This window comes from Panthera leo, chromosome B4, assembly GCF_018350215.1.
Source record: "Panthera leo isolate Ple1 chromosome B4, P.leo_Ple1_pat1.1, whole genome shotgun sequence".
Classification (NCBI taxonomy): domain Eukaryota; kingdom Metazoa; phylum Chordata; class Mammalia; order Carnivora; family Felidae; genus Panthera; species Panthera leo.
Window position 1 is genome coordinate 99,422,784 of NC_056685.1, and position 25,467 is coordinate 99,448,250.

At 34.2% G+C, this 25,467-nt stretch overlaps 1 protein-coding gene across 14 annotated transcripts in view; it reads right to left on the minus strand.

Moving 5' to 3' along the window:
- Positions 1–211: 211 nt before the first annotated feature.
- Positions 212–25,467, minus strand: part of OSBPL8 (oxysterol binding protein like 8) — a 152,414-nt gene continuing 127,158 nt past the window's right edge. For all 14 annotated transcript variants that reach the window (XM_042947223.1, XM_042947214.1, XM_042947220.1 and 11 more), the window contains 12 exons: positions 24,203–24,284; positions 23,835–23,933; positions 21,805–21,901; positions 16,743–16,841; positions 14,348–14,445; positions 12,391–12,480; positions 10,999–11,135; positions 9,061–9,246; positions 8,644–8,731; positions 5,713–5,818; positions 3,778–3,880; positions 212–1,757 (listed from right to left, as the gene is read on the minus strand). In XM_042947223.1, the coding sequence (XP_042803157.1) occupies positions 1,625–1,757; positions 3,778–3,880; positions 5,713–5,818; positions 8,644–8,731; positions 9,061–9,246; positions 10,999–11,135; positions 12,391–12,480; positions 14,348–14,445; positions 16,743–16,841; positions 21,805–21,901; positions 23,835–23,933; positions 24,203–24,284 (1,318 nt within the window). In that variant the 3' untranslated portion in view covers positions 212–1,624. The remainder of the gene's footprint in view (positions 1,758–3,777; positions 3,881–5,712; positions 5,819–8,643; positions 8,732–9,060; positions 9,247–10,998; positions 11,136–12,390; positions 12,481–14,347; positions 14,446–16,742; positions 16,842–21,804; positions 21,902–23,834; positions 23,934–24,202; positions 24,285–25,467) is intronic.

A 25,467-nucleotide genomic window follows, 5' to 3' on the forward strand; every position in this document is an offset into this window, starting at 1 on the left:
TCAATTAAAAAAAGTGCTTTCACATGTACATATGGAATACAGCATTATTTTGCCCAAACTATATGGCTCTTCTTAAAACCGAAGACTAGTAAGATAGCTAAATTGGTAAGGGAGAAAAAAAGCAGGCTCTTTATCACTTTCAATTTTTGTAATTTAGCAATCATTCCTTGACTTTATATATCTTGGCATAAACAGTTGATTGTAATTTTGCTAGTGTCTCACAGTCTCTTCTTAGTCAAAGACAAATGTAGCCAGAATAATTATTCTGACTTTTCATTAATAACCATTCCGAAAGGTATACTTTCAGGATTCTAAGACATATCTTAGGACAACATGTTCCTAAACTTAGCTACACTTGCAAAAATTGCTTCTGAGGGCTATAAATATTTATGACAAACATTAAAATATTAACCTGAAAAAAAATTAGGAAAAAGTGTGCCTGAGTCTGAACAAAAAAAATCTTGAAGTGTGGTTTGTCACAGAATGAAGTTACTGAGAACAGAGGAATAAAAAATTGAACCTCAGAACTTGATGCTCTTCTTAGATGCTCAACTTATTGCACATTTTAAAGAAATAAATTTTAATGTACACATAAATGCTACGACACAAAGTTTTTCTTACTGCCTTTCTCTTATTTGGCTTTTGAATAAAATATTGGTTATAATTTTTTCTATTCTATTTACTCACTGAATACACTAAGTTCTAAACGAAAGCTAAAATAAGTTTTTCATAATGAAAAACATAAATTATCATATGCCCTATAAACAACTCTAGAATTTGGCCTATGCTACTGGACCAACAGGGTTACAAGAAACAAAAATAAGAAAAAAGGACAGCAATTTTGACCACAATTTTTTAAGCAAGTGCTTAAGTGGTATTATATAGGTATAAGAAAGATATAATCAATAGATCCAAATAGCTGCATATCGGCTTTTTATGTTGATAAACACACACACAGATTTATACCTGTCTCTATAAATATTAAAATTCTAGGGGTTAAAAAAACTGTGTGTAAACCTTTAAAAAAGCAATCTGCCACCTTGTCTCTCTCAGTACACCAATTTCGACTACACTTTTTTCTTGCTGTTTCTAAGAACACAATTGAGCTGGGTGCTTTGGAAATGATATTTCTAACAGGACAGTGTTTTGAACTATTTATAATATGTCTATTATGCCATCATTTCCCATTCTGTAATTCCTTATTGATAAAAGTCTTGTGCCTGTTGTATGAAGAAAATAGATTGCTATGTATATAAGATTGATAGCATTTTTGTTATGAATGTTAATGTTATATCTCAGAACACACTATAGAATACAAAGACTACTGTCAGGTATACATAAGACACAATTGTGTATACATGTGGACTTATTATACTCACATGTAAACACACTGTCACAAAAGCTAGAAATGTTCTGGCACTTAACACATAGCTCACTTTAATGACCAAGAGTTCTTATTTCAGGTTAAGGAAAAAAGGTATGAAAGGTCAACACCTCTACATTTATCTCTAAGATTTTTGTTTTAGAAATATTGTGACATTTTAACAAAGACCAAACCAACTTGAACATTGGTCCCAGGCCAAATTTGATCATTCCAGTTCATTGATTCAACTGTAAGGAACTTCTACTTAAACATGAAGTTTATTATGACTTGAAGCAAAATCAGGAGGAAAATGATGAAGTAGTCTTTTTGTTGCAGAAAATAATCTGTGGCAGGTGTGCTTGAAACTAAATGATTTCGAAGAGCCATAATATTTCTACAAAAATAAGAAACAATAAATTTTAAAATTATTTGTCAAAATGTTAGCATGTAACTCACAATTTGATACGTGAGACTTAATTAGTAAAGTCTTAGTTAAGAGAACACTTAATTACATTATCTAAGGTAACTTGTTTAATCAATTACTACTACAACATCAACAGGAAGCTGATTATGTTACGTGAAGCCGTTATTAGGTCTTGTCTAAATCTACATTCCACATTGTACCAAATATGTTACTCGATGATGTGCATCAAACAGAATTATTAAAGTTAGATGATATAAAAATATACCACTTTTCTCTGTTATCACAGTGGTTTTAAAACAAAAATTGTGCTTCTTAGTTGGTCTAGTAAAGTTCTTTTATCTTTACTTTGGGGAAGATAGAAGTAGATTTGGAGAAAAATTCTAAATTCTCTAAGAAAACATAATACAATAGATTTCATGACATTCCTAATTTGAAAAATGCTATATAGGCATTTCATATCTAACAAAAATAAAATGTTAATTTACTCATGAAATGAGCTTACATTATCCTCATGCCATCCTAAATGCTTTTGGCTTAAAAAAAAAAAAAAAAAAAAAAAAAGCTGATTTCATTCCACCCCCCCTGACTTCTACACTGGTATACCAGTATAGAGAAAGAAAGGAGGCAAATGAACAAGTAGGCTCATTAATTTATAAAGACAATTAAACTAGGAAATGAGCATTTTATATTAAGGGCTGATGATATCAAGATGCAGAAGACATGTTCCCTCCTCTAAAGGAGCTCATTGTCCAGTTGTGGGAGGGGGTGGTGGTCGTGTGGTAAACGGACACACACAATAACAACTCTGTAATCCAATAAACGCTCAAAAGTAGCATGCATAGGGAACTGTACAAGGACAGTGCAGGGATTAATAACTCTACAGGGCAATGTGGATAATTAGAAATGTTACAAAAAGGGTGACATTTGAATTATATTCTGAAGGATAAACAGGGATTTTCTTGATGGGCAGGGTGGGAGGAAGAACAATCTAAAAAGTGGATTCAGTGTGGGCAAAGCTCCAAAGATGAGACAGTACAGTATATTCTGGAGCTGTAAGGAGTTTCACAGAATTGGAGCATGGGACAGGCACAGGGGAATGGCAGGAGATAAGGCTATAAATGAAAAAAACAACTAAATGTAAGCTGTAAGATCACTAAGAACTGAGAAAATCTTTTTTTTTTTAATCCTCTAATATAGTAATGGGAGGAAACCAATCTACACTCCTACTAGCCTTAGCAATGGGGCAGAAAAATCAGGAGTTCTCCTCCAAAGAATTTTCTTTTTTTTTTTTTTTAATGTTTACTTATTTATTTTTGAGAGAGAGAGAATATGAATGAGCTGGGAGGGGCAGAGAGAGAGGGAGACGGAGTCCCAAGCAGGCTCTGGGATGTCAGTACAGAGCCCAATGTAGGGCTCGATCTCATGAACTGTGAGATCATGACCTGAGCCCGCTTAACTGACTGAGCCACTCAGGTGCCCCCTTCAAGGAACCTTCTTAAGTGTTAATGATTTTTTGTTGCTGGATCTGGGGAGGAATGTGTGAGGAAGGGTCTGGGACTACAAAAAGAGCCCTCAAAGGTCTCAGGGTGGTGGCTATTTACCCCTTGCTATGGAAGCATTTCAATATGTCAACACATGATGCACTCCTATTAAATATTAGCCAGGTACAAAGGGACTGCAGAAACCTTTGCTAGCCAACTTTCTCAGAAACCACCCCTCTACCACATCCAACACACCTACATTTCTAGGTATGCTACAGCAATAAGATAAAGAGATTCCACTTGTAAAATCACAGAGGAGAAATCACCACTCTCCCCCAATATTTGAATGGTGATGGAATTTCACAAGTTGCAGTCGTCAGGCGACAGAAGCCAATCTATCTTAATAGCTCAACAATGTTATAAAAATGTAAAGTTTGCATATGATTTCCTACATAACAGATTCTTAACTACCTCTCTAGACTTAAATAGCCACTGTCCATATATATTACCTTTTAATTTCTTCCTGCGTTTGTTTTATAGATTCGATGGAATTTTGAATGTCTCCCAGTTCTATCCCTTTCTTTCTTCTCGTATTTGGTTTTACCGATTGAGCTAAAAAGACATTTGGAATAAAGTTGATGAAAATAGCAAACACATTTAATTATAAACAATTTACATTTCAGCTTAATGAGCCTTATATAATAAAATTTTTCCTAGGCATTATTTTTATGGCTTAAAATGTAACATAATAATAGTAATACTCTGCATTTTTAAAAAAATGTTTAGTTTTGAGGGGGTGGGGGAGAGGGGTGGAGAGAGAGACAGAATCTGAAGCAGGCTCCAAGCTCTGAGCTGTCAGCACAGAGCCTGATGCAGGGCTCAAACCCATGAGCCATGAGATTATGACCCGAGCTGAAGTCAGACGCTTAACTGACTGAGCCACCCAGGCACCCCAATACTCTGCATTTTTAAAGTTTCAATCATTAGTTGAATTTTTTTGTGGGATCAGTTACATTTTTTTTAACTAAATGAAATAGACAACAAACAGTTCATTAAAAATACATATATTAATTTGGGGGAAGGTATTACTCTCTTGTGTCTCTTGTCCATTTGCTTACTTCTGAAGAAGTCAGCTTCTTAAGCTCCCTTTTCGGTGTTTTATTAATTGTTATCTTTATTTCCCTGGTCACCCCAATTTTAAGCCTTTTCAGTTGATTTTGCTACATCTTCTACAAATTTTTACCGTCAACCAGTAAACTTTTTTTTTTTTTCTTTTTACCTTCAAACCTCTCATATCATTCCTTCCTTTCCATTTTTGTTCATTTTGGTTCTCATTTGTAAAATAGGGATAATAATACTACTCAAACTCCATATGGTTGTGGTATGGTATGTTAAACATCTAGCTTGGCACATGTTAAGTACTTATAAATTACAGATAAATAGTGCAGTGGATAAGAGAGTGAATTAAGGAGCCAAAATATCTTCATATATTACATGTATATATACTGTCTTATGGGATATGTAACCTTGTGCAGGTTAACCTGTATCTCAATTTCCTTTTCTGTAAAATGGGAACAAAACAGCGTAACTAATATTCCCCGTCTAGTACATTGGTTCCATATGACTCCTACTTTTAAACTTTTATTCCTTTTTGACTGCAGTATCTTGATCCCACCCACATCTCTCAAGCTTAGACTGCTGTAATCCATTAGAAATCCTAATAATTCATCAGGGTTCTTTTAAAAACTGCCCTCAAAGTGAATTCAGCTCCCTCTGCGTTAAACTATTATTTGTTATCTACTCATTTCCCGGCATTTATCATTTATTCACTTCTAGTGTCATCTCTGTAAAAATAAGCTCCCAGCTTAGAGTGAGCTTAGTAGAGAACTATGGCTTTAAAAAACTGTATTTTCTCAGACATTCATTACTTTAATCCTTTCTTGATTATATGTCAGTGTAATTCAAGACATTTTACACATTATCTGGCTTGTACAAGAATGGCATACTAGTTAATCTAGTTCATAATTTTGATATAGTTATATTTTTACTTGTCTCTGACTTATAAACACTACAATAATTTAATCTAAAAGTGAAAAAATTTTTTGAAGCATGGAACTGAGTTCAAAGCTCAAAAACTGGTCCCTGCATTGAATCTAGGAAACCATCAACAACTTTTCAGGAGCTAACAAGATGTAAAAAGAACGAGTACTACAATGTGGTTCTTGATTTGCATGTTTTCCCTCACCTTTCCCTTGTGGCCTGGTCTTGCAATTTATCTATAATCTAAAACTGCTTTTTAGGCACACCATCTCTGTCCCCACCAAAACTCCCAAATTATCTTGAGTTAATATGAAAAATGCTTTTTATACATTAAACATAATACAGTAATATCCTTTTAAAAGTTTAGACGCTTATAGTGAATAGTCTGCAGTAAACCTTTTTACCTTCACTTCCAGATGAGTCTTGGATATCAGGTTCTGGGGAAGAATAGCCTTTTGCCACTTTCTTCTGTTGCCTGGTTGGCTTATGTTTCATTTTTGGGACACTAACCTGAAGAAAAAGCCCAAACTATAATGTGAATTTGCAATGAGTTTTGTAATTAAATACCAATGTTGTAAAACTGTCAAAACTATCAGTTCATGGGCACTTTAAGTATACTGAAATAAAAACAAAGATTAAATAGTCTAATTAAAACCTAACAAGAGGTGGTAACACTTATGCAATCATTTGATCTTAATAGGAAACATTAATTCAGCACAAACAAGAAAAATATAAAAAAATATACAATAAAGAGTTTCCCTTCACTCCTGACCTCTACTAGCAATGCAGTATCTCCATCACAAAATAGATACTGCTATTAGTTTGTATATCCTTCAAAAGACAATTTTATGTACAAATGTGAATACAGACGCCACCCTCCCCCCCCCCCCCCCAAGCTTCTAATTGCACCAGTCAGTACCTTTTTCAGTCATACTTATCTTATTCCCAACATTAGAAACATTCCCATTGGATGATGTTGGGTTTCCAATAAAATTATTTATTTACTTTTAATAATATCTGGATATTGCAGAAAGCATCTTATAATAAATAAAAATATTATTTGGCAGAGCATGATTTAAACCTACAGAAAGCATTTGAATGCATGCACAAGATTCAGAAGTATATTAAATGTTCAACTAGGACTAAATTTTTCTTAAAATAATATACTTTAGAGTCTACCCTATTAATAGGCTTGCAATTCTGAAGGTCAATCCTAAATATAAAAATTCAAATTCAAGAGGAGAAACTAGAATTAGAAGGGTAAGGTAATTTACATGCTTAGAAAGAGGGAACCAGTCATCGTAAGTCTGTAACTCTATTCAGACCTGTTTACTATTCTAAATAGGAATTATCCTCTATTACCTATTCTTTTACAAAATTTTATTCAAAAGATTGAAATTAAAATAAAATTTCTGTAATTTTATTATAGAAAATAAACAATGAGCAGGTAAGTTCTGGAATCAGCCTATACTATGCCCTCTTACTTCAAGTCATAGAGACCGAATACTGTTACATTAGAATCCAAATCCACCTTAGAGTAGGTTCAAATTGGAGATTGATGAAGACTGGTGAGAAGTATTTAAAATGACAAAGGGAGTCAATAAGCTATGTCTCTGTATGCAAAGATTTACTGTCATCAGTAAACTCTACTTTTAGGAGGAAATACAGAAGCCCTGTCTGTCTCTACCATGTTAGTGTTGTTGAAGGAAGAAACAAAATTTTAAAATGTTTTAAAATTTCTAAATTGTAATAACGTGTGTGTGTGTGTGTGTGTGTGTGTGTGTGTGTGTGTATATATACACACACACACACAATAAATTTTGTCATCTTAGCCGTTTTTAAGTGTACACTTCAGTAGTATTAAGTAGATTCACAATATTGTGCAAATATCACAGCTACTTCCAAAACATTTTCATCATCCCAAAGAAAGACTGTTAACAATTAAGCAACGACTTCCCATTCCCTCTTCCCTATAGTCAATAGTAACCTCTTTTTCACTTTAGTTATTGTATTTTTGAACCTCAGAAGTTGTTTGGTTCCTTTATATATTTTCTCTTTGTTGATATCCTAATTTTGTTTATGTATCTTTTTCTTGATTTTCTTTTGTTCTTTGTTCCTGTTTCATTTAACTCTTTGGGCACATTTAAGACAACTGTTTTTGAAGTCCTTGTCTGCTAAGTCTCGTGTCTAGATTTCATCAGGGATGGTTTCTGTCAATTTATTTTGTTCCTTTTAATGGGTCATGCTTTCATGCTTCTTTCTATGCCTTGTAATTCTTCATGGAAAACCCTGGACATCTGAGTGTGATAATGTGGTAACTCTGGAAATCAGATTCTCCACCTTCCCCAGGGTTTTTCTGTTTCCTGGATTGATGAAAGCTATAGTACTCCATTTGTTCACAGAAGTTCCTAAACAATTTCTGCAAAGACTGTAATGTTGTTCATGGTTACTGAAATTTCTGTTCCTTAGCTTATGTTCGGTTAGCATTTTGACAGAAACTTCCTTGAACACCAGTAGCCAAATAAACCAAAACAAAAGACAAAAACGAAAACAAAAAAATACTCTCCCACTCTTAGCAGACTGTTCAGTGTAGAGGCACTAAGCCAGGCTTGCAGTGAGCTTAGGTGTTAGCTCAGTGTTCTTTCACTGTTCTTTTCTGAGCATAAGCACCTTACCTTGGACATTTGGTTTTCTAAAATCCCTGATGCCCCAGTTTTCCAAACAATCTCTCCCCAGCTTTTGTTCCTAGGCCTTACACAGTCTATTGTATTGTTTCAATGATAGTCTTTTGCCCCAAGTGTGTGCAGGATGTCAGTATGGTTCATAGCACTTCCAAGAAATGCCTGCAGCCTTTCTGCTTGGGCTCTGAGTTATCAGCAAAAACAGAAATGCCTGCCCTGTCAGCATCCTTAAAGTAGCCCCTAGACAGGTTAAAATAGACGTACACAATTTGTGAATAAGATCTACTCTGTTCCCTCTGGAACCAGGGCTCTCATTGAGAATGTGGGGGCCCTTCAAGACAACCAGTGCATCAGTGAGGAGCTGGGGCAAGGGCAAGTAAAAATAACTGCTTTGAAGTCACTTCTCTCTTGATTCGTTATGCACTCTGTTGCTGCAAACCTATTTTCCATAGTTTTGGCAAATTTGGTTCTGACAGCTCATGCTTGCTTTTTTGTTTCTTTGAAGGGAAAAGAGCTTGGAGCTGCCTATTCTGCCATTTTGCTGACTCAACATTTTAAATTTTGAAGTCAAATTTTGAACATTGGCTGCCAAAGATACTATGGGTTTGAAAAGTTCATATGCCTAGCAGATCTTGTTACTTTTTTATTACATACCATTGGAGTGCGATGTTTCACTTTGGTCTGGATAACACCATCTTTTTCAAACTGTATCATATCATTAAGTGGGTCCCACGGTCTAGTACTGCATAAATGAAAAAAAACCCATTTATCTAATAACGAAACACTCAAATACTTTTCCAAAAATGTTGTCTATAATTAGATTTTCATTAGTAATTATGAACCTAGCTGTAAGATTAAGAATTGTCATATCTAATCTTCTGATCCTCAGCTTATTTTATAGACCACTATCATGGCATCAAATTTACAATGAATGAAACATCAAATTTAAAATCTCATACTAATTTACAGATAGGGTTTAATAAAAAAAATACCCCAACAGTAAAAATTCTAGAAATAAAGGCAAAAAACAATGCTCATATACTGTTTGTTATTTATGTTTTAATTACTTACTCTGCAAACTTGTAATGCCATTCTCCTGTGAGTGAATCAAGCTCAAATAACTTGCATGCCCACTCTTCACTTTTTGTTTTCCGATCTCTGGCAGCTTGTCTTTGAGCTTCTTCTAAAACGTACTTCTCTTGAGTAGCTTCTGTTTGGTCTTTGGCATTTATGGCTCGAGTTACCCGCTGCCAGAGTCTAATACGTGTGCAAAAATAGCATTAAAAAAGCAAAAGAAAATAAAATCTACATAGAATAAACTTGAATCTCCTTGAGAGAAAAATGATGCCTACGTGGGTTTTTGGTTTTGACAAAACTTATGCTCACAGGCTTAGAAATGAGTCAAGATATAAAAAGTGGTGTCTTGAGTAGAAATACACAGTGGAAACTAAGTTTCTTCTTGCCAAGGAAAAGTTTTTACCTGGGTTCTTAAACATATGGTGATGAATGGTGCTGACCCAAGATAATAAGAATGTACTGAACGCTCAAGAATCTACATTTTTAAGTTCTTTGGATGATTCTTATACACACTGTGTAAGATCCACTAGCCTCAAAGATCCAACACTGTAATGCCATGCTTTTCAACCTTGAATGTAGGAATTATCAGAGAACTTCTAAAATCAGAATCTTGAAAGAAGGCCCAAGTACTGGTTTTTTTAAATGTTTTCTGGGTGATTGTAATGTGTAGCCAATGTTGAGAACCACTGACTGAGGTAAAATCTTTTCCCCTATTAAAGTTTAGTTTTTTTATTGGACAAATAAAACTATGACATCTATATTACTCTACCTGTGAAGACAGCATGTTGTGACTGAAAGAACACAGGTTTTGGAATCAGACAGACTTGGGTTGAATCCTGTTTCTGTCACTGCTTGGCTGGTGAACTAAAAGTTACTTATCCTAAGACTCGTTTCCTCATCTTTAAAATATGTGAAATTACATTCACACCTCAAAAATTGTTGTATGCTTTGCAAAGCTTCACCCTGGATAGAGGGCATCATGTGGTTACAGCTGAAACCATTTTTAGAACTGCCGCATACATATTCTTTCATTTCTGACGGCCCCAATTTTGGGTGCAAAAGAAAAGTACACAGACTTGAATCACCATGACAGAGAATGATATGCATGTGAGAACATGTAGTGAGGACTAAACTATTGTGTAAAAAAGTAGAGTGTGTTTTACACAGAAAACTTCTAACACAAATAAATATAGTAAGAATAAAACTGGGCAATATTCATATAATTTTTTGGTTCAAAAGCATAAGAGATCCAGCAAGAATTCCATGACTTAAGAATAGAAACTATGTCGGGGCGCCTGGGTGGCTCGGTCGGTTAAGTGTCCGACTTCGGCTCAGGTCATGATCTCGCGGTCTGTGAGTTTGAGCCCCGCGTCGGGCTCTGTGCTGACAGCTCAGAGCCTGGAGCCTGTTTCGGATTCTCTGTCTCCCTCTCTCTCTGCCCCTCCCCTGTTCACGCTCTGTCTCTCTCTGTCTCAAAAATAAATAAACGTTAAAAAAAAAAAATTATAAAAAAAAAAAAATAGAAACTATGTCTTTAGTTATTGCTCAACTAATGGAAGTCCTCTAGAAGCCTGCATATCCAGTGACATAGTTCATATATTTTGCAAATCAAGAATAATTAGTCCCATAATTTTATACAAACAAAAGCTTTTGTTTTTAAATAGGCCCTGGAGCAGATAAGAGAAAGGAAAAATGGGAAGTTTTAGTTTAGAGCTGCAGAAAACCAGTATGATTTTTTAACTAGTATGATTTGTATATTTATTTGACGTTCACATATACAAAAAAAAAATCCTGTCACATCGCACAAATGTTAAACTATTTTTGCTGAATTAAAATGTGACTGAAAAGTGACAGAGAAAAGTGGCCAACTATTGAGGGGTTAAAAAATACTCTTCGATGTTCATGAAGTTGGCTGAAAAATGGTATACTTACTTCTCTGATTCAAAATCTCCCTGCTCCTCAAATTTTACAGTGTGCCTTATTAATCTCCACTGCTTAATGTCTGGTGTTGGATTCCAGAAGACCTCTGAATTATCAGTCTTTTTGTCATTAATAAAAACTTCACTGTCCTGTATTTAAAGAAATTAAAAATTAATGTAAAGAACTATCATTATTTAAATTAGGATTATTTAGTATAGTAATATAATAATTTTTTCCTGTACTTAATCCCACAGTTAAACACATTTCTAAAACAAATACAACTAGCACTTTTCTAAAAGCTCCAAATGTCTTGTCATTTCATAAAACCATTAAATAAGTACTTCTAGTCATTTAAAACTTTTGGTTGAACACACACAAAAAAAAGTTCATGAGATTTCACAAGTTTTACTTAATAAACAAATTTCCAACAATTACTTCAAAACCTCAACAACGATTTCTGAATTGTCACAGAGGAGCACAGTATTTGCTAACAGCTACAATGAGATGCTGCTATCTACGTACTCAACACAAACCTCAAAGAACCTTTCTTAGCATTAAAAATTTGAGTACAATCTTAGAAATTTCATTTTTTTAAAAAAGATGGTTTTATCTTTTTTTCCAAATGATTTTTAGATAGAAGTAAAATTTTGAAATTACAGAGCATATGCGGCCTCTTGGTTGAATCTCCAGATCCAGTTTCACTCTCTCATCACATTTCTCATCACTTTCTGATTATAATGCAGAAAACAGCATACACTCAGTGTTCACAGTGACAGTGCATCTAGGCAGTACCATGATATACCCTTTTCATTTAAGCTCCTCTTAACAAAATTAGGTAAGTGCGAATTTAGGTCAGCAGAGAAATAAATAAAAGCTGTTGCTTCCAAATACCACTATACCCTTTCCATGTCCCTGAAAAGGAACTGTAACTCTAATTGGAAATGCCTGTTTCTTCTAGGTGAGGGGCAGGACACTGCTCCGAGAAGCAGCCCTGGAGCCAGAGTGCACGGGCTGGAATTCTTGCTCCATCACTTTGAGCAAACTGTTTAAACTCTCTGCGCCTCAATGTCCTCCTCTGTAATACGGAAACAGTATTACCCACTTCATACAGTTCTTCGGTATCAAATGAGTCAATGAGAGTAACATTTTTAAACAATGCAGTATATTCTAAATGATAAGTGTTAGCTATTTTGATTGAATTAAACTTTTGGAAAGGTAAAGTATTATTACAAGACACTAAATATTGTTGATAACAGATCAATGCCAAAATATTTGTTAAGCTGAAGCTTATAGTGAATAGTGATGTTTTTAGCAATGGAATAAGTGAACTTTTAAAATGTGATTTTTAATTTTTTTCACAGAATAAAATTCTTTTTGTTAAAGCTAAAATAGAAAAATACTTACCCAATGGCCTTCCAAAGTAGCTAGGACTTCTTTTCCCAATTTAAGTTTCCCTGATATTTGATTAACACAGTCACTACTACCTAGAAATGGCTTTTAAAAGAGAAAATGTTACAGAAAGAGTTTACTTTTATCTTATATTTACATATAATGTAGACAAAAACAAACGAAAGAAGTAAGTATATAGTTACAGTGCTACTAAAGCATGAAGGGTGAAATGCTGACTCAAATTTTAGTCAGAAACGTTCAATGAAATCGGAATTTGTTGCTGTGGAAAAAATCGGTAAAAATAAACAGACTGTGTGAAGTCCAAATAAACATGTTGAGAAAGATCACAAATGATAACTCATGCTCTCTGCTCTCTCCTGACTCAACTGAGCTGTCAATACTACGGTATGTTGAAGCAATAACAATTCAGTAGACTTAAGGGACTTAACTCATCTGTTAGAAGTAATAATACCCCTGCCTTCAAAACTAAACAGTAAAACAATACTTAACCAAAAATCCTCCAAAATTAAATTATAAGGAAAACACTTTGAGTTACTATATTGCCTTACTAATGTCGCTCATCTGTGACAAAATTTTGATGTTCCAATCTAACCCTTAAAAGTATCATAAATTACTTAAAACATCTTTAGTCATGATTTTCAAATAACACTATCACCATACAAAAAAAAAAATTTGCTAAGATTAAAAAAAAAAACAACAAAGGGCACTGCACCAAATAATACTTAAAAGAGATACTTTTTATTAGAACAAAGTTGCTGATCGGCTAGATAGCAACATAGGAGAAATTTAACAAATATTAAACAGTTCATAGAAATATTCTTTGAATATAATATATTGTCCTAAACCAATAGCAGCCATGGTGAAAAGGTCTTAAATTTCCCTTTCACTCAGAGGCAGAAAGAATTTTCCAAAGATGGCCATCTTCCCACTGAGAAGTGGGGTCCATATCTCTTCCCCTTGAAGTTTTTTTTTTTTTTTTTTTAATTTATTTATTTTGAGAGAGAAAGTGCAAGTGGGGGAGGGTCAGGGACAGAGAATCCCATGCAGGCACTGTACTGTCAGCGCAGAGCCTGACATGGGGCTCAAACTCATGAAGCATGAGATCATGACCTGAGCCGAAGTTGGATGCTTAACCAACTGAGCCACCCAGGTGCCCCTTCCCCTTGAATCTGAGTGAGCTTATAACTCTTCAACTAATAGAAAATGGTGGAAGTGATGTAATTTGACTTCTGAGACCAGGTCATGGATGGCAATACAGCTTCCACCCTGGTCACAACAACACTTGCACTTGGAACCCTGAGCCACCAAGTAAGAAGTCTGACTACCTCGAAGCCACTATGCTGTAAGGAAGCCAAGCCAAATGGAAAGGCCACATATACTAGGTGCTCAGATCAGTAGTCCCAGTCTTTTAGTCTTCCCAGTCCAGGCACCAGACATGGAAGTGACTGAGCCTTCAGATTATTGGCCCCAGTTGCTGAGTCACTCACAACCTGCAAGGCTTCCCAACTAAGGCCCCAAACATGATGTGGCAGAGATAAGCCATCCGCAATATGCTCTGTCCAAATTATAGAACCCCTATGGATCAGAACAAGGTTGTTTTTAAGGCTGTGAGTTTTGGAGTAAATTGTTAGGCATACAATTCTTAGTGTACACAACTATAGCTCAAGCTGATACATGCTTTGTGGTATTTTGTAATGTTTTAATTTACTGAGAAATTTCTATCCATTTACTCTATATATCTCATTTGTTATATTATACCAACAGTTTTATTAATTAAAATTAAAACAAAAAAAATGATGGTTTTGTGTGGATTTGGATCTGCCAAGGCTGTCTTTTGATGAATTCTGTGTTCTTATATTTATTTTTTAATAAGGAACTAAACTGTGCTCTTTGTTCAATATTTATAGCACAGATCTTCTTTAATTGGGTGATACCTTCTCTCCCTACTAACCTTTAGTTTGAATTCAAGTATTGCACTGTATCCAGTTTTTTGACACGTAATATTGACTATTCCACCAAGCTCCAGTGTCATTGTGCCATAAAGAATTCCTAAAGAAAAAAAACAATTTCGACAAAAGGTTGGAGAGAGAGCAACACTGGCTAGTAACCAGCAGAACTTTATAATCTAATCTTCTTCTAGGAAAAACCAATAATTCAAGAGCATTCTGTCCCACCCAATAACAATCAGTAACATACACATAAAGTTGTTTCTGTAGGACTTAAATAGAGGATACAATTATTTGCAGATTTCATTCCATTTGTAGATGGAACTATTTCAGAATTCACATTCTTACTAAAATATATTAGCAATCCCCAAATAAATACTCACAGCACTTTTGTAATCATTCATGGACATGCACAGAGTGGTGAAAAATTTGAGTTGTCCAATGTGCAAACTGCCAGCTGAGGTTGAACAAGGTAACACTGCCTTCTGGTTTCACCTCTCATTTGGTAAACAAGTGCCTTTTTTGCAGTATATTTAAGTGCCACATTTTTCACATTTTGGTGCTTTTTCTTGGGGATTTTGTTGTTTAAAAATGACCCCCAAATGGAGTGCTAATGTACTGTATAGCATTTCTAAGTACAGAAGGCTATAATGTATCTTGTTAAAGCTTGACTCAGGCATGAGTTATAGTGCTGTTGGCTGTCAGTTCAATGTTAATGAATCAATAATATATAATAAGGCGTCTTTGAATAGAAACAAGGTTAGGTATTGATTGATTGATGAAAATGTGTCAAGAGGCTCACAGGAACCTAACCTTGCATTTCTCCTAGGATCAATAGTTTAGTATTCTTTAAAACAGTGTTTGTGATGACTTTATGGAACATAGCTATTACAAATAACAAGAATCAACTGTATAAATAAGACAAACATATAAAAAATTCCCTCAAAAATAGGTTCTGTGGTGAAAAGTTGAGAAAATTCATTTAACTCTGTTAAACTATGTGTGTTCTTGTATGAAACTGTTAAGGCTGCCTTTAATATGCAAATGTACAATGTTAATTTCCAAGAGGGGACCAGACTATGCAATGTTTCTCATACTTATTTGGCTATGGAACTCCTTTTGTAAAGCAGTTTGTGAGATTAATGATTTGGGGAACACATCTTAGAAAATACACAAGGGTAGAAAGCAATCATTATTTCCTATGCTCATTCACAAAGGGGTTATTATAATCTCCTTTTTCATGCCAAAAAAAAAAAAAAGCCACTGGCATTGGGTATCTATATAAAATATCATTTTGTTTATTCTAAATGATATAAAATTTAAAAATATATTTCTTCTCAATTCCGTTCATAATTTCAGATATTTCACTTCATGTCTATTTTAAGAATCACACATGAAGCTCTAAGAGTTATCCAGCCTGAGGCCACAAGGTGGCCACTCCTGTACTTCACACAAAGTAGGTCCATGTTACAGTCATAGGAGTCAACAAGCCTAGAGTTTAGTCTCAACGTTCTTACTAAGTAGCTGATTTGGCCTTAGGTAAGATTCTTAAAACTCTCGGTTTTTGTTTCTGTGAAATGAGGCCACATTAAATAATTTCCATGTTTACATGAATCAGTCCCTAAAAGAGGATAAGTACCCAAAAAAGTTATTTTTAAAAAATGGGCTGGGAAGGAGTATACAGATAATGACCAAGCTGATGCCCTATAGTGTAGTAGTGCAGGTCACAGAGATCTTGACTCTGCAACATCCTAGCTATGTGATCTCTGGCAAATTAACTTCTGTGTGCCTCATTTTCCACATCCATAAAACAGAGACAATATTATCTACTTTATAGGGCTGCCTTAATGATTAAATGAGTTGATAAATGTAAATGCACAGAATGGCTGGGTACCTGGCCTGTTGTAAATGATAGTTTAGTATCTTTATTTTAACTTTAACTATCTTTAATAATGGGGGGAAAGTATAATACATTAGTTTTTAAGAAATTGCCAAATGAGAATAAGAAACATTTTTAAAGTATTTAGTACACTGAGAATCAGGAAATTAAAATTTTAATAGGGGGTGGTAGTACAAGAAAATGAAAATCACTTTTGAAGATTTTGAAACAATGGGCAGTTTTATCAATTTTAAAACCTGCACATTAGGCAAATGAAATTCGATTATTATAAATCAGCCTCTTCCAACTAGGTATGTTTTATAAAAAGTCTGATGTAGGTGAATTAATTCACCACAGAAATATTCAGCAGATGATAGCAATAATCTTCAGTACCTATAAACCAAGGACACTTTCAAATGAAAGGCTGACTCCATCAATCAAAAAACACAACAGATTACAGCCATATACATTTACTTAAACAGGTTTAAGGAATATCTAACTCAAGTATGGGAAATACTTACCTTTACAATGAGCATACGGCATTGTCATGACATAATCTTCGCCTCTATTCAAGAAAGTTAATCGTGCTTCTCCTTCTAATATTGCGGATAATGAATTTCCTAAATTAAATATTATTTATTAAATTTAACAAAATCAATGCAACCAATTCAAAATAAAATATATTTAGGACACCCTTCATAGATCTACAGTGGAATGTCTTAAAAACGTCTCAATCTCAATGTGCCCAAATATATATTTGTTATCTTATGTCCAAAACATACATGACCCATATTCCTGGTCTTATAAAATGAGCGCGTTAAAAAGGTACAGTTATGTGCTTATTACGTTATTTTATATGAGGCTCTTAAAAATCTTAGAAGTGTGGGACGTGCAATAAAACATTGCTTTATGGTATGGCTTAATGTATCTAATGTTTGAATAAAAACATTATTATTTATCTGCAAGTTACATAGTTAAGTCCCAAGCTTTAAGTACTAAAACGGACACAATACTACTATAGATAATTTAGAAAAAGAAAACATAAGCACAAACCATCAAAGTGCAATTGATGATAGAATTTCATGGTATTTTCTTCTAGCTTTTCTCCCAAGTGTATTTTTCTTTATTGAGGTACAATTTACATACAATAAATGACCCACTTTAAGTGTGTATTTTGATACTCTTGACAACTGTATACAGTCACGTAACCATCACCATCACAATCAAGATATGGAACTTTGCATCAGCCCCATAGAGTTCCCCCTTCCTCCAGCCTCAGGAAAACACTGGTCTGTTTTTTATCACTGTAGTTTTACCTATTCTAGAATTTGTGTAGATGGAATCATAAAATAGTTTACAGTCTCTGACTTCTTTTACTTAGCAAAATGTTTCCCAGATTCATCCATGCTGTCGTAACAACATTTCATACCATTTTAACAACATTTATTTAAATTCTTTTTAATTTCCTCACCAATGCTTTTTAGTTTTTCAGTGTACAAGTCTTATACATCTTTTATTTTTTTCCTAAATATTTTATTTTCACATACTATTATAATTAATGAGTTGTTTTTTAAATTTCATTCTGCAAGTGCTCATTCTGAGTATACAGAAATACAACTGACTTTTTATTTTGGCCTTGTATCCAGCAACCTTACTAAACTCATTTATTAGTTCTAGTAGTGCTTGGTATACTCTTGAGAATTTTCTATATAGATTAGGTATGCATATGGTTTTTAACTTCCTCCTTTCTAATCTGTATGCTTTTTCTTTAACTTGCCTACTGCATTGGCTACAACCTCTAATAACAATTTTATAAAGAAGTAGTGAGAGTCAACATCTTTGCCTTGTTCCTGATCTTAAGTAAAAATTATTTAATTTTCACCTTAAGAGTATGAAGCTGGCTATTATTTTTCATAGATACCTTTAATCTAGTCCTAGTTTGTTAAGAGATTTTATTATGAGTGGGTGTTGAAATTTGTCGAATGTTTTTTCTGCATTTATTAAAATATAGTTTTCTTTTATTCTATTAACATGAACTACACCAATTTTCAATGATATACCAACCTGTGCCTTTAAGATAAATCCCACTTGATAAACTGATCATGGTATGTATCATTTTAATATATCCTTTTATGTGTATACTACTCTTCATAAATACTGATTTGTTACTAATTTGGTAAGGATTTTTGCATGTACTATATATTCATGAGAGATAATAATATGTACTTTTCCTATAATATCTGGTTTTGGGATTAGGGTATGTAAGCCTCATAAAATGAGCTGAGAAACATTTCCTCTTATTTTCTATAAACAGTTGTATAGAATTGGTTTTTTGTTTTGTTTTGTTTTTGGTATTATTTCTTTGGTATATATTTTGGTATTATATAGATTAAATTTTTTTTAATGATTTTTAATTTTTTTCTTCCAAAAATTTTTTTAACGTTTATATATTTTTGAGACACAGGGTGCCAGTGGGGAAGGGGAAGAGAGAGAAGGAGACACAGAATCTGAAGCAGGCTCCAGGCTTCAAGCTGTCAGCACAGAGTCTGATGCGGGACTCGAACCCATGAACCATGAGATCATGACCTGAGCCGAAGTTTGACGCTTAACTGACTGAGCCACCTAGGTGCCCCATGATGTTTATTTTTGAGACAGACAGAGACAAAGACAGAGCATGAGCAGGCGAGGGGCAGAGAAAGATGGAGACACAGAATCCGAAGCAGGCTCCAGACTCAGAGCTGGCAGCACAGAGCCCGACGTGGGGCTCAAATTCATGAGCCGTGAGATCATATCTGAGCCGAATTCGGACGTTCAACTGACTGAGCCACCCAGGTGCCGTGGTATAATTGCTTCTTTAAATGTTTAGAAGAACTGAAAACATCTGGAACTGGAATATATCTCTGAAGGAAGACTTTAAATTACTAATTCAATTTCTTTCCCTGATTTAAGACTATTAAAATTTTATGCCTTTTTTGGGTCAGTTTGGTAATTTTTATTTTTCAAGGGATTGGCCCAATTCATCTAAGCTGTTCTAAGGAACATTATTGTTCATAATGTTTCCTTATCATTTTTTCAGTATCTGTAGGATCAGTAGTGATTCTGCTCATTTATTCCTGATTTGTACCTTTTTTTTGATCAGTCTACAATCAACTCTTAATAATTTCTGATTTTCTGTACTGTTTGTCTACATTCTACACTGACGTCTGCTCTTCATTATTTCCTTTCTTCTACTTAGTTTGAACTTAATTAGCTCTTTTTCTAATTTCATAGGGTAAGAAGTTAGATCACTGATTTAGATCTTTCTTCTTTTCTAACTTAAAGTTATAAATTCCCCTCTCAACACCACTTTTGCCGCATCTCACCAATTTTGGTATGTTGCATTTTTATTATCATTTAGTTTAAAATATCTTTTAATTTCTCTTGCAATTTCTTCTTTGGTCCATGGATTGTAGAAGTGTGTTGTTGAATTACTAAATATTTGGAGCTTAACTTGGTATCTTATTATTCGTTTCTAATTCTATTTCCTTGAGGGGCGCCTGGGTGGCGTCCAACTTTGGCTCAGGTCATGATCTCACAGCTCGTGAGTTAGAGCCCCATGTCGGGCTCTGTGCTGACAGCTCGGAACCTGGATGGAGCCCGCTTCGGATTCTGTGTCTCCCTTTCTCTCTGCCCCTAACCCACTCGCATTCCGTCTCCATCTCTCTCAAAAATAAACATTAAAAAAAAATTAATTCTATTTCCTTGAGGTTGCAAAACATACTCTGTATGAATTCTTTTAAAATTTATGGAGAGTTATTTTGTCATCAAATATCATCATTACCAGTGAAAATACCATATATATACTTAAAAATAATGTGTATTCTGTCATTGTCTGTTGTAATATTTTAGAAATATCAATTAGGGTAAGGTGGTTGATAGTGTTCTTCAGGTCTTACATGTCTTTGCTTATATTTTATCTAATTGTCTCATCATTTGCTGAGGAGAGAGTGTTAGTGTACAACCATGGTTCTAGAATTGCCTATTTGTCCCCTTAATTCTATTTTTGCTTCATGTATTTTGAAGTTCTGTAGTTAGGCATACATTTATTATTATGGTGATGTATTAATCCTTTTATCTTTATGAAATGTTCTTACTCTGTTAATACTTTGTCTTAAAATGTATTAATATAGCCACTCAACTGTACTTAATGCTTGCATAACACACCTTTTAAATTTTTCATTAACTACAAAACGTCAAGAAAGAAACAGAAACTACATGTTAAGAGGAATACACTCTATCCAGATGTCTTTAAGTTTAGCTTCATTTAGACTAAAAAAAAAAATGAATTCCTAGACCAATATAAACTTTTCTACACAAACAATTCAAAAACCAAATGGAAGAAGGAAGTTATCAAAAAAGTGCCCCTACAAGGCCTGAATTTTGTAAATTCTTTCAAAATATAAAGTAACAGATAGCTCTGATATACACAAATCATAATGTAACAGAAAAAAACAAGGCTAACTGCTGAAGTAATCCCAGAAAGTGAGCGATGCACTTGGTACTCATAAAAATTTCTCAAGCGCAGAACACATGCTCATAAAAGTCATTTATGTTATAATCAGAGGAGGGGCATGGAGGGACGGGAGGTAAGCGGGGAGAGAACAACCTAAATATAGAAGAAAAAAAATCATCTTCTAAAACAAGCAAAATGTAAAACTAGGCAAAAAACCAAAATCAAGACCCCAAACATCAAAACACATAAAGGATACCTTAAAGAAAAATAAAGGCATATACCATATTCTTTTATCAAAAACTATTGTTAGATTTCCCTGTTATAGACCCATCTATGGTTCTCCACTCTATCAGGTAACCAGACCCTTAGTTTCTGTTGACATATTTTCCCAATCTTAGAATAATTATTTTTTTCTCTCAGATTTAAAATTCTTCATTTAATTCATTGATTTTTCTCCATTTAAAAATTAATTTTAAAAAACAAAAGCAATTAAGGTTAAATACGTTCTACTAGTATATAGCTTTAGCCATTTGCTTGTTTGAATTGTCATAGTTTTTAGATTAAGGTTTCCTACAGTAACCATATTTCACTATTTTCCCTTATACTAATGAAAGTTTTTATTAGTATGTTGTTTGGCCCAAGATTAATTATCATTACTGACTGACCCTGGACCAAGTATTCTAACTGTACTTGTATTCTTTCCCTCTTTATTCAAAGACTAAATAGAATGACCAACCCCTCAGATACAATGAGATAGAACAAAAACCTTCATTGGGACTAAAAGCAAAAAAGTACATTATGCACTAAAATGGCTAAGAGTGGTCATTCTGTCTTTTGATAAATGGTGCTTGTGATGAATTTACACATATGTGATGAATACTTATACAAAATGAGTCCTATTTATGAATCATACTTATGAATGGGCAAAGAAAAACACTACAAAGGAAAGGCCATTATCCAAGTAAAGATGATACTTAAAATGACATATAAATTCCTTTCTGAAAACAACCCAAGACATTGTCTATAGAAAAGCTCACCAGGAAATACTACCTTCCAGAAAAAAGGGCAGACTGAGACAAGGGGAAACTCACCATAGAACTTGGACTTAGCCAGGATACTACCACTAAGGCAAAATCCATCCTTTCGGTTACTAACATAAAAGGCAGATATTGGTGGATGATGAGACACCTATTGAACACAGAAAAAAACATAAAATACAGCAACATAAGCATATTATTGTACTATTGTCAAAGTTCAAGTCTTAACTGTATACTCTAATAATTAGTATGAAGAAATGTTTGGTAAGTGGTAAAATTAAACATTGATTATAGTAACCAGCCTCCAAGATATCTCCCAAGGAAACCACCTTCTGGTATTCACACATTAGATAGGCTCCTCTTACAGTGTACCAAACCAAGTTTGTATAAAAGTGATAGTATGTCACTTCTGAAATTAAGCTATAATGCACCATCCATTTTGGTCTCTCTCTCTCTCAGATCATTAGCTCTGAGCAGCCAGCTTCCATGTTGTGAACAACTCTACAGAGAAGCCCATATGGAGGGGAACTGAGTGCTCTCGTCAAAAACCACGTGATGAGCTTGGAAGTGATATCTTTCAGCCCAGCTAAGTCTTTAGATGACTGCAAAGCTGGCTGACATCTTGACTGCACACTCATGAGAGACCCTGAGCCAGAACCACCCAGCTAAGCAGCTCTCAGATTGCTAAACCTCACTGTAGGAGCTAATAAATGTTTGTTTCGAGCTATTAAATTTTGGAAGCCATTTATTTATACAGCAATGGATAACTAATACAGTGGCTATTTTTGTATAGGTTACTTAATAGGCTGTAGGAAACAAAAGTTTTAACAAATGTTACTTCAGTAATCTAATATTTTCAAAATATATACACATTATGTTTTCTGAAATGAGTCAAAGCTAAAATCAAACTCTTCGCAAGCTTCTCAATTTAGCAAGGATTTACAATGAACTAAAATGCAAGGTGGCATAATCAATTAAAAAATTAATACACAGATAAGTGGTTTCAATTTGAAAGGTATATCAAAATTTCTAGGGAAGAGGAAGGTTTTTCAAATGAAACATAGTCTCCTCATTCTTCTTAAACTTCTCATGAGAATTATTATAGTAAGGGGTCACTGTTATTGAGAAATAATGTCATATTCCTCAGGACCAGGGAGTAAAGGGGAGGACGGGGGAAAGATTGAGAATCATGAGTAAGATGTATATATGTCTAAATTAATGAAAGATTAAAACCAAGAAAAAAATTTTAAAGATATTTTATCTCTACCCTCAACGTGGGGCTCGAACTCACAACCCTATGATCAAGAGTTGCATGCTTCACTGACAGAGCCAGCCAGGAGTCCCAAAATTAAGAAATATTTTTGACTGCCTACTATATATACAACAAAAAGATTTGTAGGAAGGGCATTCCTTTGAGGAGCTGACAATTTGATTAGGGAAATAAATATTCTGTAAAAAGTTAATGTAAGTGTTAAAATAACAGCTTAATGGAGATCACAAAAAAGAATACAGAAGAGAGAAATCAGTGGGAGGTGTAGTCACTTGGATCATGAAAGAGGAGTAGGTTAGGGTTGATTTAGATGGAAAATAGCTAAGAAGAAATATTGGGATGGGAGAATTAAATTTAAAAATAATGAGGCCAAAAAGTACAGTATCAGGTTACCTAGTTGTGAATGCACAGACAGGTCGAACTACTGCCAAAGGTTCAGAAAGGCATCAAACTTGAGATTAATTTAGAAAGATAAGGAAGACTTTGAATGCCAGACAAACAGGTGTAAAATCTGATTTAGGAACTAGGAAACCACTGAACAATTTTGGTCACAAAGAAGACAAAACCAGTGTGGGAGGATGGCTCAGGAAACATAAAGATTTATTTTTGGTCACAGGATTCCATGACTATAATAGTAATACCTATAAGCATGGTGTTTAGTCATATTCAGTACTAAATGATTAAGTGCTTACCAAATGTTCACTAATAAGAAAGGTTAATAATCAACAGTGAGTTTACTGAGTTAATATTTTTTATTAAAATATCCCAGTAACTTCTGAACCAGTTTTGTTTCTGTAACATGCACTTCTAATACCTGTTCAGCAATATAAAATGTTTTGCTGTTTGTTCTGGGATGAATCCATAAACAACGGAAAGTCTCACCAAGTATAGGATTGTAAGGTTTCTTTAGTCCCTAGGGAAAAAACATACAAGTTTCAAAATACACATCTGGAAGATTTCACCTCCTCCCAGTCAAAATGGGTTTAACTCTTATCCTTATAAAATTTCACAGTAGAGACAGGAAATAAAGTGAAGTAACTTCAATCATAATATAGGTCTAAATGATAAAGTATTTTACAATTTTTCTAACTCAGAGGCCCTGAAATGCTTTTCAATAGATAAAGATAACATAAAAAATAAAGAACTCATATTAGGCTAAAGAAAGTTAAATATAAACATTACCTTTGGCTTTTTATAGAATCCTGACAAATACCATTTCACTACTTTCTTCAAACGGAAGTAAGGATTTTCTTCAAGAGCAGCCCTAAAAACACAAAATGGTATAAACAAAACTTTTACAAAATATCTCACAAATTCTCCCTCGTATTTATCAAGTAAACCAACTGAGTATATGATTGGAAAGTGTAAGTCATATTTAAAAAAAATTTTTTTTTTTTTAACATTTATTTATTTTTGAGAGACAGAGGGAGACAGAGTACAAGTGGAGGAGGGGCAGAGAGAGAAGGAGACACAGAATCCGAAGCAGGCTCCAGGCTCGGAGCTGTCAGCACAGAGCCCGACGCAGGGCTCAAACTCACAAACCATAAGATCATGACCTGAGCCACCCAGGTGCCCCAAGTATAAGTCATATTTAAAACATATGGCAAAAACAACCATGTAAATCAGTCTGTAAGAATAACTTTTCATAATCTGGTTATTTTTCTCCCCATTTTTCCCATTGTTTGATACACTGCCCAGGTCTTTGTTCAAGTAGTTTTTACAAACTCTCCAAACCAAGGTTTTTCAAGTGGGGTTCTGGAGAGCCTTAGATATTGCCAGGGGTTCTGTGAGAAATTATGATTGAAAAAAATGAATGTATTTTGAGATTCAAGAACTGCGTGATGCCTAGTATTTGCAATGATGGGGCAATGGCCAAGCAGCCTCATCAACAATTTTGTGAGAGGTGTTCAGTTCCATATGTCAGAGAAGGATCACGTTCATTTGATTTAGTCTATTCTCAGTCACTTATTTCAATTAGAGGAGATTAAGGATAACTGGTGAATGCTGCCCTACAAGAAGGGAGGACAAGAGGTTGATATTAGCCTCTCCCATGCAAAATGCCCCCCTAGGAATAGGACTGTATATCCCTTGAGCTCCTATTACAAAATAGAGAAGTTTCAAATCACAAATATGGAAGTTTTAAGATAATTTAAGTCAATCAGCGCTATTTTTAGCCTTCAACCCTAAGTGCTACCAAATGATTTTCCAGAGTAAATAAATTCGATCATTGTAACAGATAATCAAAGAACAATTTTCATTTTAAAGAAATTTTTAGAAGCCATGACTCAGCTACCCCTTTACCCTTTTGCTATTGCTCTAAACTGCAAAATGTTGCAAAACATTGTAGATGTCAGAAGTGAATTCTGAGTTTTCACATGTATATGTATGCATATATAATATATAATATATATAATATATACATTACAACTTCGTACATACGTATATTA